General features: G+C 43.0%; 1 protein-coding gene across 11 annotated transcripts in view; it reads right to left on the bottom strand.

Annotated features, from left to right (window-relative positions):
- kcnma1a (potassium large conductance calcium-activated channel, subfamily M, alpha member 1a) overlaps nt 1–16,042 on the bottom strand; it is a 1,078,085-nt gene that overhangs the window by 156,938 nt on the left and 905,105 nt on the right. For all 11 annotated transcript variants that reach the window (XM_072491599.1, XM_072491594.1, XM_072491595.1 and 8 more), the window contains 2 exons: nt 8,585–8,678; nt 4,619–4,742 (listed from right to left, as the gene is read on the bottom strand). In XM_072491599.1, the coding sequence (XP_072347700.1) occupies nt 4,619–4,742; nt 8,585–8,678 (218 nt within the window). The remainder of the gene's footprint in view (nt 1–4,618; nt 4,743–8,584; nt 8,679–16,042) is intronic.

Genomic DNA, 16,042 nt, shown 5'->3' with positions numbered 1-16,042 from the left:
AAGAAGTCAATGAATGGTTGCCACCTCCGGGCGAACCCTGACACCGACCCTCTCAAGGCGAACTTGATCTTTTCCAGGCCGAGAAAGCTCGCCATGTCGGTTAATCAGGCCTCTGACTTCGGAGGCCTAGACTCACTCCAAGCCCGTAATATCCGTCGCCGGGCTACCAAGGAGGAAAAGGCCAGAACATCCACCTCTCTCTCCTCCTGGACACCCGGGTCTTCCACCACCCCAAAGATCGCTACCCCTGGACTCATTTCCACCCTTGTCTTCAATATCCTGGACATGACATCCGCGAAACCCTGATTTTTGGGCATGTCCAGAACATGTGGACATGGTTCGCTGGTCCACCCGCACACCTGACACACTTGTCTTCCACCCCAAAAAATCTACTCATCTGGGCCGCTGTCATGTGCGCCCGGTGCACCACCTTAAATTGGATCAAGCTGAGCCTTGCGCATGTAGCGGTTGCGTTGACATTGCTCAGCGCTTCTGCCCATAGGCCGTCTTCCATCTCACCCCCCAGTTCCTCCTCCCACTTACATTTCAGCTCTTCTATATGCGTCTCCTCCACCCCCATTAATTCTCTGTAGATGTCCGAGACGCTCCCCTCCCCCGCCCATCCCCTAGACACTACCCTATCTTGAATCCCTCTTAGTGGCAGGAGTGGGAAGGATGATACCTGCCTGCGCAGAAAGTCCCGCACCTGTAGATATCTAAAATCATTCCCTGCTGCCAACCCTAACATCTCCTCCAGCGCCCTCAAGCTGGGGAAACTCCCTTGCAGAAATAGCTCCCCCATCTTCTCAATTCCCGCCCTTTGCCATACCCGAAATCCCCCATCTAGGCTCCCAGGAACGAACCAATGATTGTCACATATTGGGGACCAAACCGATGCACCCACTGCACCAACATACCTCCCAAGCCACCACTGTCCCCACTACCCACTTACTTATCATCGCAATATTGGCCGCCCAGTAATAATTACTAAAATTTGGCACGGCCAGCCCTCCCTCCCCCCGATTCCTCTCGAGCATCACTTTTCTCACCGGTGGGGACTTAACCGCCCAAAGCCCAAAATAATTTTGTTGATCCTCTTAAAAAAGGACCGCGGGATGAAAATTGGGAAGCATTGGAACACAAATAAAAATCTCAGCAATATCGTCATCTTAACCGACTGCACCCTCCCCGCCAGTGACAGCGGGAGTGCATCCCATCTCCGAAACTCGCCCCTCATCTGCTCAACCAGCCGGGACAAGTTCAACTTGTGCAACCGGCCCCAGTCGCGTGCCACTTGTATCCCCAGATATCTAAAATTGTCTCCCACTAACCTGAACAGTAACTCCCCCAGCTGGCCCTCCTGACCTCTTGCCTGGACTACAAACATCTCACTCTTCGTCATATTCAATTTGCCACTGGATCTGCTACATATAGGAGTAAGTCATCCGCATACAGCGATACCCAATGCTCCACGCCCCCCCCCCCCCCTCCCCCAACCAGCCCTTTCCAGCCCCTAGAAGCTCTCAGAGAAATTGCCAGTGGCTCTATGGCTAATTCAAACAGCAGTGGGGAGAGGGGACATCCCTATCTTGTCCCCCGGTGCAGCCTAAAATAGTCCGAGGTTGTCTTATTTGTCCTTATACTGGCGTCCGGGGCCTGGTACAACAGCCTGTCCCAGTTGATAAAGCCCCTACCAAACCCAAACCGTCCCAGCACCTCCCATAGGTAGTCCCACTCTACCCGGTCAAACGCCTTCTCCGCGTCCATGGCCACAAGTACCTCAACGTTCCTTCTCTTTGGGGGCATCATAATCACATTAAGCAGCCTTCTTATATTGGCTACCAACTGCCTACCCTTGACAAATCTGGTTTGCTCCTCCATAATCACCTCCGGCACACAATCTTCAATATTGGAGGCCAATACCTTGGCCAGCAACTTAGCGTCCACATTAAGCAACGAGATCAGCCTATAGGACCCACCATAGCTCCGGGTTCTTGTTCCACTTCAATATTAACGAGATGGTGGCCTGTGACATCGTCGGGGGCGGCACCCCTCTATCCCTCGCCTCGTTAAAAACCTTAACCAGCAACGGCCCTAATAGCCCCGAAAATTTCCTGTAAAATTCGGACCTTTACCCGACTGCATCGCCTTCGAGCCCTCAGATATTTCTTTGGCCCTAATCGGAGCCCCCAACTCGCCCACCAGCTCCCTACCCACCCTTGGGAAAGTCAACCCGTCCAGAAAGCGTTTAATCTCCTCGGGCCCCGTGGGGGGGGGGGGGGTTCCCGTGTGATAAGTGTCCGCTATAAAAGTCCCTAAACGCCCTGTTTAGCGCAACCGAGTCCCCTACCAGGTTCCCATCTCCGTCGACCACCTTACCAATTCCCCTGGCCGCCTCCCTCTTCCTCAACTGCTGTGCCAGCCTTCTGCTGGCCTTCTCTCCACATTCATACAGCGTCCCCCTCGTCTTTCTACGCTGCTCCACTGCCTTGCCCGTGGACAGTACCCCAAACTCAGCCTGCAGCCTCCGACGATCCCTTAACAGTTCCGCCCCTGGGGTCACCGCATACTTCCTGTCGATCACAGCCATAGTTGAGATAAAGGGAGAATTCCCCGTGTATGTTTAGGATAAAGAAGGGGAAGCTCATCCAGTGTCACCCTGCAGCTGGAAAGCATGTGTTTGTGGGTGTTAAGTGGGAGGAGAACTGAATGATTCCTTTCAAATCTGAATGTGCTGCCAATGCTTGCTGATGAATAGGCATTCGGATAAGGTGCTAAAGGACTCCCCATTGCCAACCAGCTGTGCCAGCTAAATCAAGTCCAAGTGCCCCTGACTGACTGCCGCCCACCAGAAGCAGCAGTAACCTGCCCCTGACGGAGTGCCCTCCCCCAGCAATAACCCGCCCCCTGCTCCGTGATTACCACCCTCAACACTGCTGATCTTTCCCAACAATTTCTGCATGAAAATTTCACGCCAAGTCTGAAAATCGGTAAATTGTCTACGATGGACGGAAAGACGTTGGCCAGAAGTTTGTCGCTTCCTGAATTATGGGCTAGAAGCATCCAGAGTAAAATTTGTACCTAACAAGCTTTGTGCTGCTGAGATGTGCTGAACCATAGGGAGAGAAGGAAACAAAACAAAACAAATTGTTTCACTCGCATTCTTGTATCAATTGGATTTCAAAGATTTCAATATTATTCTTATGTTTTCAAGTTTCTTTTGACATGGGCAGCAAGGTGGCGAGGTGGGTTAGCCCTGCTGCCTCGCGGCGCGAGGTCCCAGGTTCGATCCCGGCTCTGGGTCACTGTCCATGTGGAATTTGTACATTTTCCCCGTGTTTGCGTGGGTTTCCCCCCCCACAACCCAAAGATGAGCAGGGTGGGTGGATTGGCCACGCTATATTGACCCTTAATTGGAAAAAACAATGAATTGGGTATTCTAAAATTTTTTTTTTTAAAGTTTATTTTAACAAATCTAATAAAAGTTTCTTTAAACAAATCTTACTGTGTTCTTTACAGTAAACAGCACTGAAAACATTGTTAATAACATTTGGAGATAGACAGTGCCTTTTCTCAGTTCTCTCCCGGACAGAGAATTATTTGACTGTTCCGGAATAAGGAGAGAGCCAGGGAAGTACTGGAACGGAATGATAACAAAACTGCAAAGAATTCATTATTCACAGATGAGAACACATCAGTGTTATAAAGTGTGTCACGGCTGACAGTGAGTCGGAATAAAAATCTCCATTTGTGAGGCCGCTCAGAGCTCACTCGTGATTTCACCACTTGCGAGGTGGATTCACACGTCGAGACATTTATCGCATCACATGGCTGGCCAGGATCCTATATATCCGCTCAAATGTGCTAGGGGGTGCACTGGGTACACTACTACAACCGGTGACTGTTGCTCCCTCGCTGCATCAGGACTGCCTGTCAAACAGGCGCTGAAGCTGGTCTCTGTGAAGAAATCAGATCTCCAGCAGAGACTGTGCAGGTTAGCATGTATTCAAAGCAGGACTGCCACATTACCACAAATCAGCACAGTGATTTTACAAATGAGAAGTGGCATTTATGCAATCAATGAATGCAGCATCATTTTGAGGACCGGCTGCTGATAAGGCAACCAGGCATCTAAATGCAGGAATACACCCTCTGATTGTTGGCCTGATTGCAATTAAATAGAAAATATGCAGTTCTCATTTTATATGCATGGTTCAAATATTTCAAGAGCTGTCTACAACGAGCTGAAACCGATTAATATCAAACTAAATGACCCACGCCCGGTGCATGTTGTTTCAGTGTCTCAAACTGAGCGCGGTCAGCTTTGTTCGCAAGGCATGAACTTGTTCCCAATGAAGCAGAATCTGATTCATCATACTGATAAGTCAGTTAAAATCAGCAAACAATGGTTTTGATCAGGTGACAGTGGATCTTAATGAGGGTCAGGGCCGGTTGGTGGCAGTTTGTAAAACAACATGTCACTTTTGTTCTGATAAGACACTGAAAAGCACAGCGTACATGGTTGTCAGATCCCACTAAATGAAACGTCGGTTACACGTAATTGAAGAATCATGTCACCTTGCGCCATCCAAGGTCACTGCCAGCTTGTGATACCCACCAGAATGACCTTCTCCATTTCTTTGGCTGGGCACCAGTGAAACATCCCAGTGGAATCATATTTCTTCACACTGGCGTCCATTTCCTCGATCTGATCATTTCCTGCAATTGACAAGGGGTCGTGCCTGCGGAGAGAAGAGAATCAAGGCTACGAGTTGTCTTATCAGTCTGACACCTTGCTCAATCTGCTTTGACCAGTTGACAAGTTACTGCTGGCCAGGAACACACTTAGTGAACGTGAGCTATTTAATTTACAAGCAATCGCATTACTACAGTACTTATTCTAGCCACCACCCCACCTACACCCTCCCTACCCCACCCCCTCCCCCCCAAAAATGATCAAAAGGCAGACATTAACTGCTGCAATGAGGTGAAATAGATAGAGACAGAGCTTCGTGCTGGCTGAGTGGCATGAAGATGAAAAGCCAATTACAGGCTTTTACCGCATACAACTTCCGATGCCGTTCTCTGTGCAATAAAAGCTTTAACAGGGTGCACTTGATATATTTTAGCAATTTTACCCCCATCATATTTTGCTTTTTGAAAACTGGAAGCCATTAAACTTTCAGAGGATGTCAGCTCGGAGCAGATTGATTAATTTACATCTCCATTGCGAGCAGATGATTTTTCTCCAGAAGAACACTGAGTATAAAAGTGGTCTTCAGCAGCTGCCACCTGGCCATCAACGCCTGCACTTCTAACATTTCACTGCATTCTGCACATCCATCATTCGCCAGCAGCTGTCATCCCAAGTCTCTGTCTTGAATAGTCAGCAATAGAGCTTTAAAAACCCCTTTTCATCCTGACCTAGCTGAAACTCTCCCAGAATTTCCATCACTTCAAATTCCATCACTTATGGGGTAATTACACCTGTGGCATTACCTTTTCTCAACCTACATAAGTTGCACTTAAGAAATGCTTGCAAAATTTTCCATGACACGCAGCAACCCTGCTCAGACACCTGAAACTCTGAATTATTTCTGAGAAATAAATTATCACACATTTCTAAGGAAGCCAGATTGCTTTCAAATTCTAAAGCTGTAAATCTTACAATTCCGGTGCTATATTTATTAGCGAATGAAACATTGGGCAAATGTTAGAAAAGTGTCCAAGCAGACATCAGCAATTCTGCCTCTTTTTAAAAAAAAAAAAAGAATATTCACTAAATACGGAAAGGACTGGCTGCTTAACCCTTTCACCTGGAGAGGTTCACACTGTGAAGCCTTTCCTGACCCTGGGGTTGTTGTGTGTAATGTACTGTTTGTACCACAGACCCCTCTTGTGTAATGTGGTGTTCAGTGCTGATAGCTCCCCAGTGTAATGCGATGCTTCACGTAGTTTGAGGTAAGGCACTGTAGACATTCGAGCACATTTACCACATGGAATTCATTAGTCAGTGGGTGAAAGCACCTTTGCAGAGGTGCAGGATCAAAACTGTCCATCACAGCCTCAATGGATTAAAAACAAAAGCTTAAGAGTTAAATTTCAATTGCTCTGCGTAGATTTAAATTAACCTCCTTTGAAAGCATTTTGATAGTAACTCACGAATAAATAATAAAACTTTGTTCTTGCTCTATTTAAATTTTGGACATTTTTGATGCAGATTTTTTAGTGTCTTTTATTATAAATAGTTACTTACTAATAAATATGTCGCTGGAAATAGTGTCCTGTAGCAAGCCAGGAATGTGTTGTCAAATCTGCAACTGGCAAGGGCAACCATGCAGCTTAACGGCAAGTAGAAATTGTGGGTAATGTACTATGAGTGCACACTAACCAAGCTGCCTCACGAGCAACAGCCAGAAGCAAAACCACAATCCTATCCAGTAATGTTGCTGGGGATAGATTTTCTGCACATCCGACAAAATATTGCTTCTCGCTTGGCATTTCAGTCATGCCTGCTCGAAACCTCGCACGTTTATTTAATTTCCCCCCTCGTTTTCTGCATTCCACACTCTCAGTCCTTCACAATCATCATGACAAAACATTTGTCTATTAAAATGTTCGTCGCCTAGATGCATGCAGTCAGTGCAGGTGCTAATAACTGCGAAACCATTTAGTGATTTTACACCATGGCTGAATATTTCATGACGCTTCTGTGTGTTTCATGATTTAGTCAATGGACCTCTGTCACTTCAATCTTTGCTGACTGCCTTGACTGGCGCAATAAAGCTCCGCCAAGACAGCTATCTTTCACCAACTGTCACTCATTGCAGCCTGTCACTGGCAAACTCTTGTTGAACGCTGCTACTCACAGGGAATAACTACGACATTTGTTACACCGTAATGCTCTGTTCTGATGGATTTGAACAAATGCGTTGTGATTAATAGACCCAACATTTGCCGGCTACAATTAGAAGCAAGTATCCAATGACCCTCCGAAATCCAACAGAATGGTATTAATTTCATGTAAAGAATGTCAAACTGGCACTCGTTAGAACTTGTTATACTGAAGGCTCAAACAGTTCTACGCTTGGTGTTCAAGCTGCGTTTAGCAATTCCAATGTGATGCTGACTAGAAATGAAATGAAAAATGATATGAAAAGAAAATCGCTTATTGTCACAAGTCGGCTTCAAATGAAGTTACTGTGAAAAGCCCCTAGTCGCCACATTCCGGCGCCTGTTCGGGGAGGCTGGTATGGGAATTGAACCGTGCTGCTGGCCTGCCTTGGTCTGCTTTAAAAGCCAGCTCTTTAGCCCTGTGCTAAACCAGAAAGACAGCACTAGCAGGGGATGATTATTCTTGCTCAGTCCCTCTCCACCAGGCAATGAAAGTAGGTTTCTCTTTGAAATTTTCCATTCCCATCATGCAAACTGACAAAGGCATGCTTTTCAAAACCCACTTCCAAACTGTTGATCATTACTTATTTACAAAGGCCTTGAGGCGTGTGCGCCTGCAAAAAACCATATTTGATACAATACATACCAGCTTATTCACCCTTGTGCAATAAGCATCCCTTAGGCTGACTTAAACCGGCACTTAATATTGCCCATAAAATGTAGCTTGTAATTCCAAAATATGTAATATTTAAGGTATAATATTTCTGCAGGAAAAGGATTTCTGAAGGGTTCGGTGGCTCTGTGTTCAGTAATTCTATGTTTTGCTGAGGGCTACGAGTTGAAAAAGCTGCACCAAGCAGAGACGACCTGTCATTTCACTACCCAAGGGCCACTAATATAAAGGAGTACCCCACAGCAGCAAAACTTCGGCACAGCTTTGAAGCGTACAAGAACAGCAGAACTTGCTCCCTAGCATTATTACTGCAAGCAGATCAAAAGAGCCAATGCATATTTTACATGGTAAACAGGGACCCTCTGCTCATCTGTGAAATGTTTGGAATTTCTGTAAACCTGAAGCAATCTTCGTGTAATATTGTTTCATATGCTAAGTGGATGAAGCTGTTTACTTGTCTAACATTGTACGCAATTTAATCCCTGACACAGGAGCAGCACAGTATCCAACATAGCGCTCCAGTCTACCTTACCCCACCAATTATTAGCTTTTCTTTCTTTCCTCGAAGTCAAAATCAATTAATGCCAAATTAATATAAATGGACAAGATAAAAGGAATGTAAAAAATTTGGGTTCATTTTTCATTGTGCCGCCATTTCTCACCAATGGCCTAAAGTACAGAAAACAGGACTCGAAGGGCTTCGCGCAAACGGTGAACAGCCTGAGGCAAAGTAACCGTATGAGTCTCTCTGATTGGTTACTGCTGTCATTAGTGCCATTGCTGTTTAAGAAGTACATGTGGACAGGCTGAGGTGACAGCTGAGACTTTAAAGGCTGCGTTTTCTCTAACAGCTTTTCCTACCCTCTTTCATGACAGAAATTTTTCAGCTCTATCATTAACTGCTGACAGGCTGACAGAATAAATACTTCAGCCTTTAAGGATTTCTCTCTTGCTCGCTCACTCGCTCTCTCTCTCTCTCTCTCTCTTTAGACACAAGAGTTCTTTAAGCTGTCTTACCTCATCAGTTTGGGTGAACTGTTGGGTGAATTTCGCATACCTCCATTTCGCTGCTTTTTTTTGGGTGACAGGGCTGATGGGTTTTCATCTTGAACTGCAAACATATGGAAGATGGGAGATTAGGAGCCATTTTACGTCGGATATGAAATAAAAATGAAATATTTTTAAAATTGCATATTAAACAGAAAGTGACTCATTATGAAAGTTAAAGGTCCCCATTACAGGTAACTAACAATATTTGAGAATAAAAGGATAACATGGGAAAAGCATAATTAAAATGAGTTTAAAGCCCTAGATATCACAACTAGGGTTATGTATTATTCAGTATTATTCAGACTATGGTGCTGTAAGGACAGTGAAACAGATAATTAAAGGAAAATTTAAATCAATACACACACAAACATAAAGAGAAGGAAAGCTCTGAGTGAGTGCAGCCTACATTTGTGTAGTTATGAAAACAAGGCACCACCTACCACTCCAAAAACACAAGTAAACCATACTCGGTATAGATTTAATATATGTAATGTGCTGAAGTAATTTATTAAAAAATAAATCAAACCGATCGGGTTAAAGACATTGTCATTCCGAGCGTGTAGTTTTCACAAATGGGCTCCTGTTGTCAATCAGCAGTGGGCAAAGGAGCTACGTGTGTACAACGTGCGGTACTGGGAAAAGCACACAGGGTGAGAGAAAATACTGCAGGGTACGTCCCTCTGCCTTTCAAACAATGGCTGTTAAAAAAGGTAGACAAAGTTTAACTAAAGTATTTAATCCATTATGGAAACGCTATTAATTTTTGGACCACTTAAACAGCATGTTGTTGGTCTGAAAATGTTAAAACCCCCACAACATTGTGCCTGGATATCTTGTATGTCATTCTGTTCCTGGGGATTTAAATGCAGTTGGGCAAACAGCATATTTTCAGTTACTCTAACACCATCTGACACCTCTTTTACATATTTATTGAATCATTGGAATTCAACTGGAATCGTTAAAACAGGTACAGAGTTAGGACGCTGCTGTGCTTTGTACAATCTGTAGTTATAGTTTTATTAGGGTAAGAACTAATGTTTCAGATGCACATTGGGCTATGGTGTGAATTCAGTGACTCTTATGCGAGGACTATAACTAGGATTATCAACAGACAATGGAAACCTGGAATTTATGAGGAATCTTCTAGAATGACAGTTCAGGTAAGGGCAGGTGGATCAAAGGCACAGGAAGAGGAATGAAAAGGTTGAGGAACAGAAGAGGTGGTTTCCAATGATTGGAGTCACAGAGTCCAGGAAATAAGGTGCTGTGGGAAACTGAGACATAACATTAACCGCCGCATAACATCATGGTTTTGGGGTTTGTTGCATGCGCCTTTCTATTTATCATCTGCTATATGCCATTAACCCTTTCAGTTTGTGCAGAATTACTGCATTTTATACGGCAGGAACACAGATAGAACCCATGATATGAATACTCCCCCAGCCTTCAATACTGAACCCAATGACAGCAGCAACAACAAAAGAAGATACTTCTCTCTAAAGTGCACATTGGAATAAATTGAGATATTGCAACTACTCCAATATTTTTGACAGAATTGAAAAATGCTGCCAGAATCTACGGGAGAGCTCGATTTCATTGTGGCTGTCAGACACTGACGAACACATCAACCAGCATTCAATAACACTGTCTAGAACACAATTAGCAAGAGATTAGATTCTAGTATAATACGCTGCTTACAGAGGAAAAAAACGCCTTGCCAAGGGTTCTGGAGGGCTGCAGCAGTGACGACAGTGTTAGTCGAAAAGAAAATAATTCATGGGCTGTTAAATCAGGGTGGACTGAGATATTGGCTGATTTGAAACGCTAAAGAGCAGGGTTTTGGCTCAGGAATTTTCAAACACTTTCTGGAACATGTTTAGTCAGACTTCCCACTGTTATTACTGGCAGGTGATAAGATGATACAGTCTCTACCCACCCCCAACCTCCCGACAGTGATCCACAAAACCTGGAAAAGCACATTCTCTATCTTAAAAGCTGTGATATACTACTGTGAAACCACAAATGTTTTCATTCATCATTTGCAATGTAATTTTATAACTTATTTGAACATACATTTCCTGAATATTAAATCAGCACATCAGTGGGTGTTTCTGAAAATGTAGATAGGCTTCATCCGTTTGTGTTACTTATAAACAGTGACCCACACAATAGTGGATGCGTGCCTGTAGGTGCATAGTGCAGTTTGCATATAATCTGGAGCTACTGGAGATAATTCTGCATGATATGTTGAAAAAAATACCTCATTGCTGAAGAAGAATTTAAGAGCATAGCCAAACAGCTGTCTGCTGGGTTTATGCATATTCAAAACATTTCTGCTCATTTCAACCTGAAGTAAATTGGACTGATTCTATCCAAATCGCAGCCTATCAACACACAACAAATCCTGAGCATTAAACACTCAAGCTCTGCAAATGGCTGTTTTTATTGAGAAGAGTTCTTGTGTGTGTGTGTGTGTGTGCGCGCTCTTGGAGCTTGAAAGTTAATTGTATTTATTTGGGTTTGTTTAAATGCTGCAATGTAATGGAGACTTGTCTCAGATCGGACAGTAAAAGGATCATTTCTGGGTGGACTGCACTCCTGTCACCACTTGGCAGATTTTCTGTGGGTTTTTTCTGTATGTTTTTTTAAAGTAATGTTTGAAAGGAGAAAAAAAGGCACCCCAAACTATCCTGTCATGCACAGCTGTCAGCACTGCCTGCAGAATGTGACCAAAGGCACCTATGGAGGTCATTGAAAGCGGAGCGGCTGGACTGGTATCTGTACTTCATGGGCAAGCTTAGTGCCTGATGTAACTTATACTGGTCAACACTTCCCTGCTTCCTTGTATTCAGCAGACATAGGCAACTGAGTGAAGGGTCGCTGAGCAAGTAAACATCCCCTGTGTTCCTGTTAACAAGCAGCATGAATTCTGTCTTTTCTCTAACAGGTGCAGGCTCTGGCAGCGCCATGTGATTGTGGAATTGTGGGCTTCAACTGAGTCACTTAGTAGACCTGCTTTAGTTTCATCCTTTACTGACAACTATGAAAGAGGAGATACATTAACAACAAATCTAAGCCAAGCATCGGCATTGTCAGAAATTATTTTTGGGAACATTTTACAACTTATTTTCCCCAGTTCTGTTCAGAAAAAAATACTTCGATCAAGTTTCACTGGCAAATCTAGGCTGACTAAAATATATAATCCGATTCTAGTGATACCAATAGTCACCAGCAAATAGGGGCGCAGAACTAATAATCTCCAATGAGATAACAGTCAAACAGGCTTAGACCGAACCTGTGCTTGTCGTTCATTATCTGGGATGCTGGCAAATCACTCAGAAGCAATCTGCATTAGTACAAATATTACAGATAACACACCCGCTGCCTTGTATCTGCGTTGCAAGGTTTTAATGCTTATAATTGAATTGATAACAATTACACATCAGTAATCTTTTAACAATCTGAACAATATGATGTTTTCCACGTAAATGATGTCAAACCAGAGACCAAAGAGCAGATTTCCCCAATTCTATTGTTAAGATAATGTACCATTTAACGAGGAATAAAATCATGTTCAAAAAGAAACCCATGCATTTTCCCCCTCCTCTCACCCACTTTGATATCGTCCTATCATCTATAAGTTTTTTGAATCGGCCACTCTATGTCACTCAGTTGGCTGGACAGCTCGCTCGTGATGCAAAATGAGGCCCGCAGTGTGGGTTCAATTCCCGTATTGGCTGAGGTTACTCTTCTCAACCTTGCCTCTCGCCTGAGGTGTGATGATCCTCAGGTTAAATCACCACCAATCAATTCTCCCCCTCAAAGGGGAAAGCAGCCTATGGTCATCTGGGACTATGGCGTGTTACTTTACTACGCTCGCATTGAGAGGATGAGTTCTTCATGGGTCCTACAAAAGGTGATCTGGATCCATATATTAATGAATATCCCAGCTGGAACTTTTATGACTCTCATGCTACTTTTTTTAAACCTGCGATCTATTTCCTCCAGTTCTGTGCTACGGTGGACTGAGGATTGAAGAGATTTGCTGACAGGAAATTACTCATCAGTGCAAACTTCTCTCTTGCTAACTTCAGCTCCCATTGCTGAATTCTCAACACTACACTACAGAATTAACATTGTTACCTGCAGAATGGTTAACTAGGCAGCAGCATGATTTTCTATTGAAAATGAGTCGAGCTATGAGCCTTCTGGGTTCCACAACATTGTCCTCTGGTTTGCTGGTCGGAATTGAGCTTAACAATATCATGCTTCACACAATGGCCCCCACCTTAAAAATAATAACCAGTACTGAGTCATAAACTCTGCAGTCTAAACTTTGTGCTTACAATCATCATAACAAGCTCAATTTGTGCAGAGGCAGCAATAGAATCTACTGATCATAGTCGGAGAAACCCCACTGAAAATAAACGGGGTTACTGCTCTCCTTTAATACTAGCATCATTGCTCACCGATCTAATTCTGGAACTGAGGTTTCAATCACAAGACCCCTCCCGAAGCCCCCACCCCCTCTCCATCCTACCTCCCATTACACAAGCAAGATTGGGCAGCACGGAGCATAGTGCTTAGCACATTTGTTTCACAGATCCAGGGTCCCAGTTCGTTTCCTGGCTTGGGTCACTGTCTGTGCGGAGTCTGCACGTTCTCTCCGTGTCTGCGTTGGTTTCCTCCGGTTTCCTCCCACAGTCCAAAGATGTGCGGGTTAGGTGGATTGGCCATGCTAAATTGCCCTTGATGTCCAAAAAGGTTAAGTGGGGGTTACTGGGTTACGGGGATAGGGTAGATACATGGGTTTGAGCAGAGTGCTCTTTGTAAGGGCCGGTGCAGACTCAATGGGCCGAATGGCCTCCTTCTGCACTGTAAATTCTATGATTCCATGATAACAAACGGCTGATGGCATTGAGAACACTGAACGAAAAGTAACTTCTGAAAGGAAAACATGTCCATCTAGCAAATAATTTTAGCTGAAATTAATAAATAGTGACATCAATTACAGTTCAATTGATGCCAAATCTTAAGGTGCTTTTCCTGCACGCTCTGGCACTATAATAACAGGGCCCGAGTGAGAATAATGTGTGACTCATGTATGCTTCATTAATGTGCATAGTAATTGTAATAAATAGCACCGTGTGAACAATAGCAAATCATTTGGGATAATTTAATATTTGGAGAAGTGCTTGAGAGAGCAACAATAATACAACTAAATATATCTAGAAAATGTATTTTGCCGTATTTAATCATGAGCATCTCCTCATGAATGACTTGTTAAAATAACTATATTGCACTATTTATCATTTCTCATTAATGACTTTGCAACTTTGATAAGACATTTGTGAAAAAACTCAGATCAAATCCTTGTAGGACTGGAGTTCTGAACCCGAGAAATGTAATGTGTTTTAGATTTCTCCTGTTACTGGGTAATTAGAGAGTTAATTCATTTCATCTGGTCATTATTATAAATCTTATTGAACAGAGTGTCAAGCATCAGAAAATGTCAGAATAACTTATTGAGATCACTTCACTTTTTATTGTAACCCAGTGGCTTTTTTGAAAAAAAATACTGCACTTCCACATTAATGAGGACACTTCCCGAAATCTTTGGACAATGGCAGCCAAATCCCCAATCTAGCTTAGAGCAATCCGTAGGGGTTGATTCTAACGTCAGCTGCTGCTTAGATTCAAACCCCCGCACCGATAACTCCTGGATTCATCTGCATGTTGTCAAACATGTACAGCATTAGTTTGAGAATTCGCAGGGTGGCAGTTTCACTGAGGATCCAGAATGATCCAGACGGCTGCTGTCTATTTACGCGCGGCGAGGCAAATGATGTGCTTGCCGTGCATTTTTGTCTCAGTTATGCAATGACGGGTTGGCAATTGTAAAGATAAGACAAGAGAACATATTTGTATTTTTGAATCAGAAACCATGTTTCTTCAGCGTCGTTACTAAAATTTCCCAACTTGCTCAATTTTGGAGTTTACGCCTTTGTCTCATTGATGGCAAAAAGGGAAAAATGCAAAACACTGCTAGTGAAGATCTCTCTGGATGTGGTCAGCTACAATCATTTAGATGTTGTGCTTAATAGTTGTTGTAGGTGGAATGTTGCATTTATATATGTGTGAAATCAGAACTGGCCACACCCTGGTGTGTTAAAACTGCTTTTATGTTAAAATTGATAACCCTCCAGACTTTACAAAAGGAATATAACTGGTGGATAACTATCTGATTTGAATGGGACACCACAAGACCATAGACCATAAGATAGAGCTGCAGAATTAGACCATTTGGCCCATTTTTAAATAATCTTTATTGTCACAAGTAGGCTTATATTGACACTGCAATGAAGTTACTGTGAAAATCCTCTCGTCGCCATATTCCGGCACCTCTTTCGGGTACACTGAGGGAGAATTCAGAATGTCCAAATTACCTATATATCAGCCATGATCAAATGGTGGAGCAGACTCGATGGGCCGAATGGTCTAATTCTGCTCCTATATCTTATGGTTAGCAATTTTAACATTAATAAATGTAAATATCACCACAGTCTCAGAGGACCATAGGCTGCACTCCCCTTTTTAATAATAATCTTCATTAGTACAAGTAGGCTTACATTAACACTGCAAAGAAGTTACTGTGAGGCTTCAGAAACGTATAAATGGGATGCATTGAGATTTTTGATACTCTGCTTAGGATCAAATGCAGCTGAATTTTCTTGTTGTCGCGTGTGGAGAATAAATAGGAGGTAAGGAAATAAACAGCCTAATTACTCTAATGCCAAAGAACACATGCCTGTGTCTGTGTGTGTGAAAGAGAGCGAGTGTGTGTATGAGTGAGACAGTGTGACACTGTGTATAATGTATATATAAAAAAACATAGGTTTCTCTCATACCTTATTCCTTAAGTAGCAGCACCACCTGCTGTTTATTACATTTATCTAATAGTCTGCACTGTCTTTCACACGCCACTATCTATTGCTTTAATTTAAGTTTAAATGAAAAACAATTACTAGGTATGGAGGAAGTGGTTACATTTGATACAAAGCAGTGTGCAACATTATTGCGAAGTGAAATGGTTCCATTTAATTAGTTAATATTTTTAAAAGCATAACTCCAAGCTAAAAAGTAGAGTTCACTGATTGCTTGAACAAAAAATGCCTAAAATACTTAACGATTTAATTACATTTATTTTCATGTGGATTGTTTCTTTAGTGTGTGTGTCTGATGTTCTATCCCTGAAAAACAACATTGTGAAATCTGAATGAAGCTTTTGAAATGATAGAGAGTGTATATTAAAGACAGTATCCATATTTGGGTCTGCTAAGCAGCGCTCAAATAATACCATGTCACTGCACTTTTTAGTTCAACCACCACATTGTTGCTCCCACACTATAACAATGCAGAACAGTA

Source organism: Scyliorhinus torazame, chromosome 28, assembly GCF_047496885.1.
Source record: "Scyliorhinus torazame isolate Kashiwa2021f chromosome 28, sScyTor2.1, whole genome shotgun sequence".
In the NCBI taxonomy this organism is placed as follows: Eukaryota; Metazoa; Chordata; class Chondrichthyes; order Carcharhiniformes; family Scyliorhinidae; genus Scyliorhinus; species Scyliorhinus torazame.
This window is presented reverse-complemented; position numbering and strand designations above follow the sequence as displayed.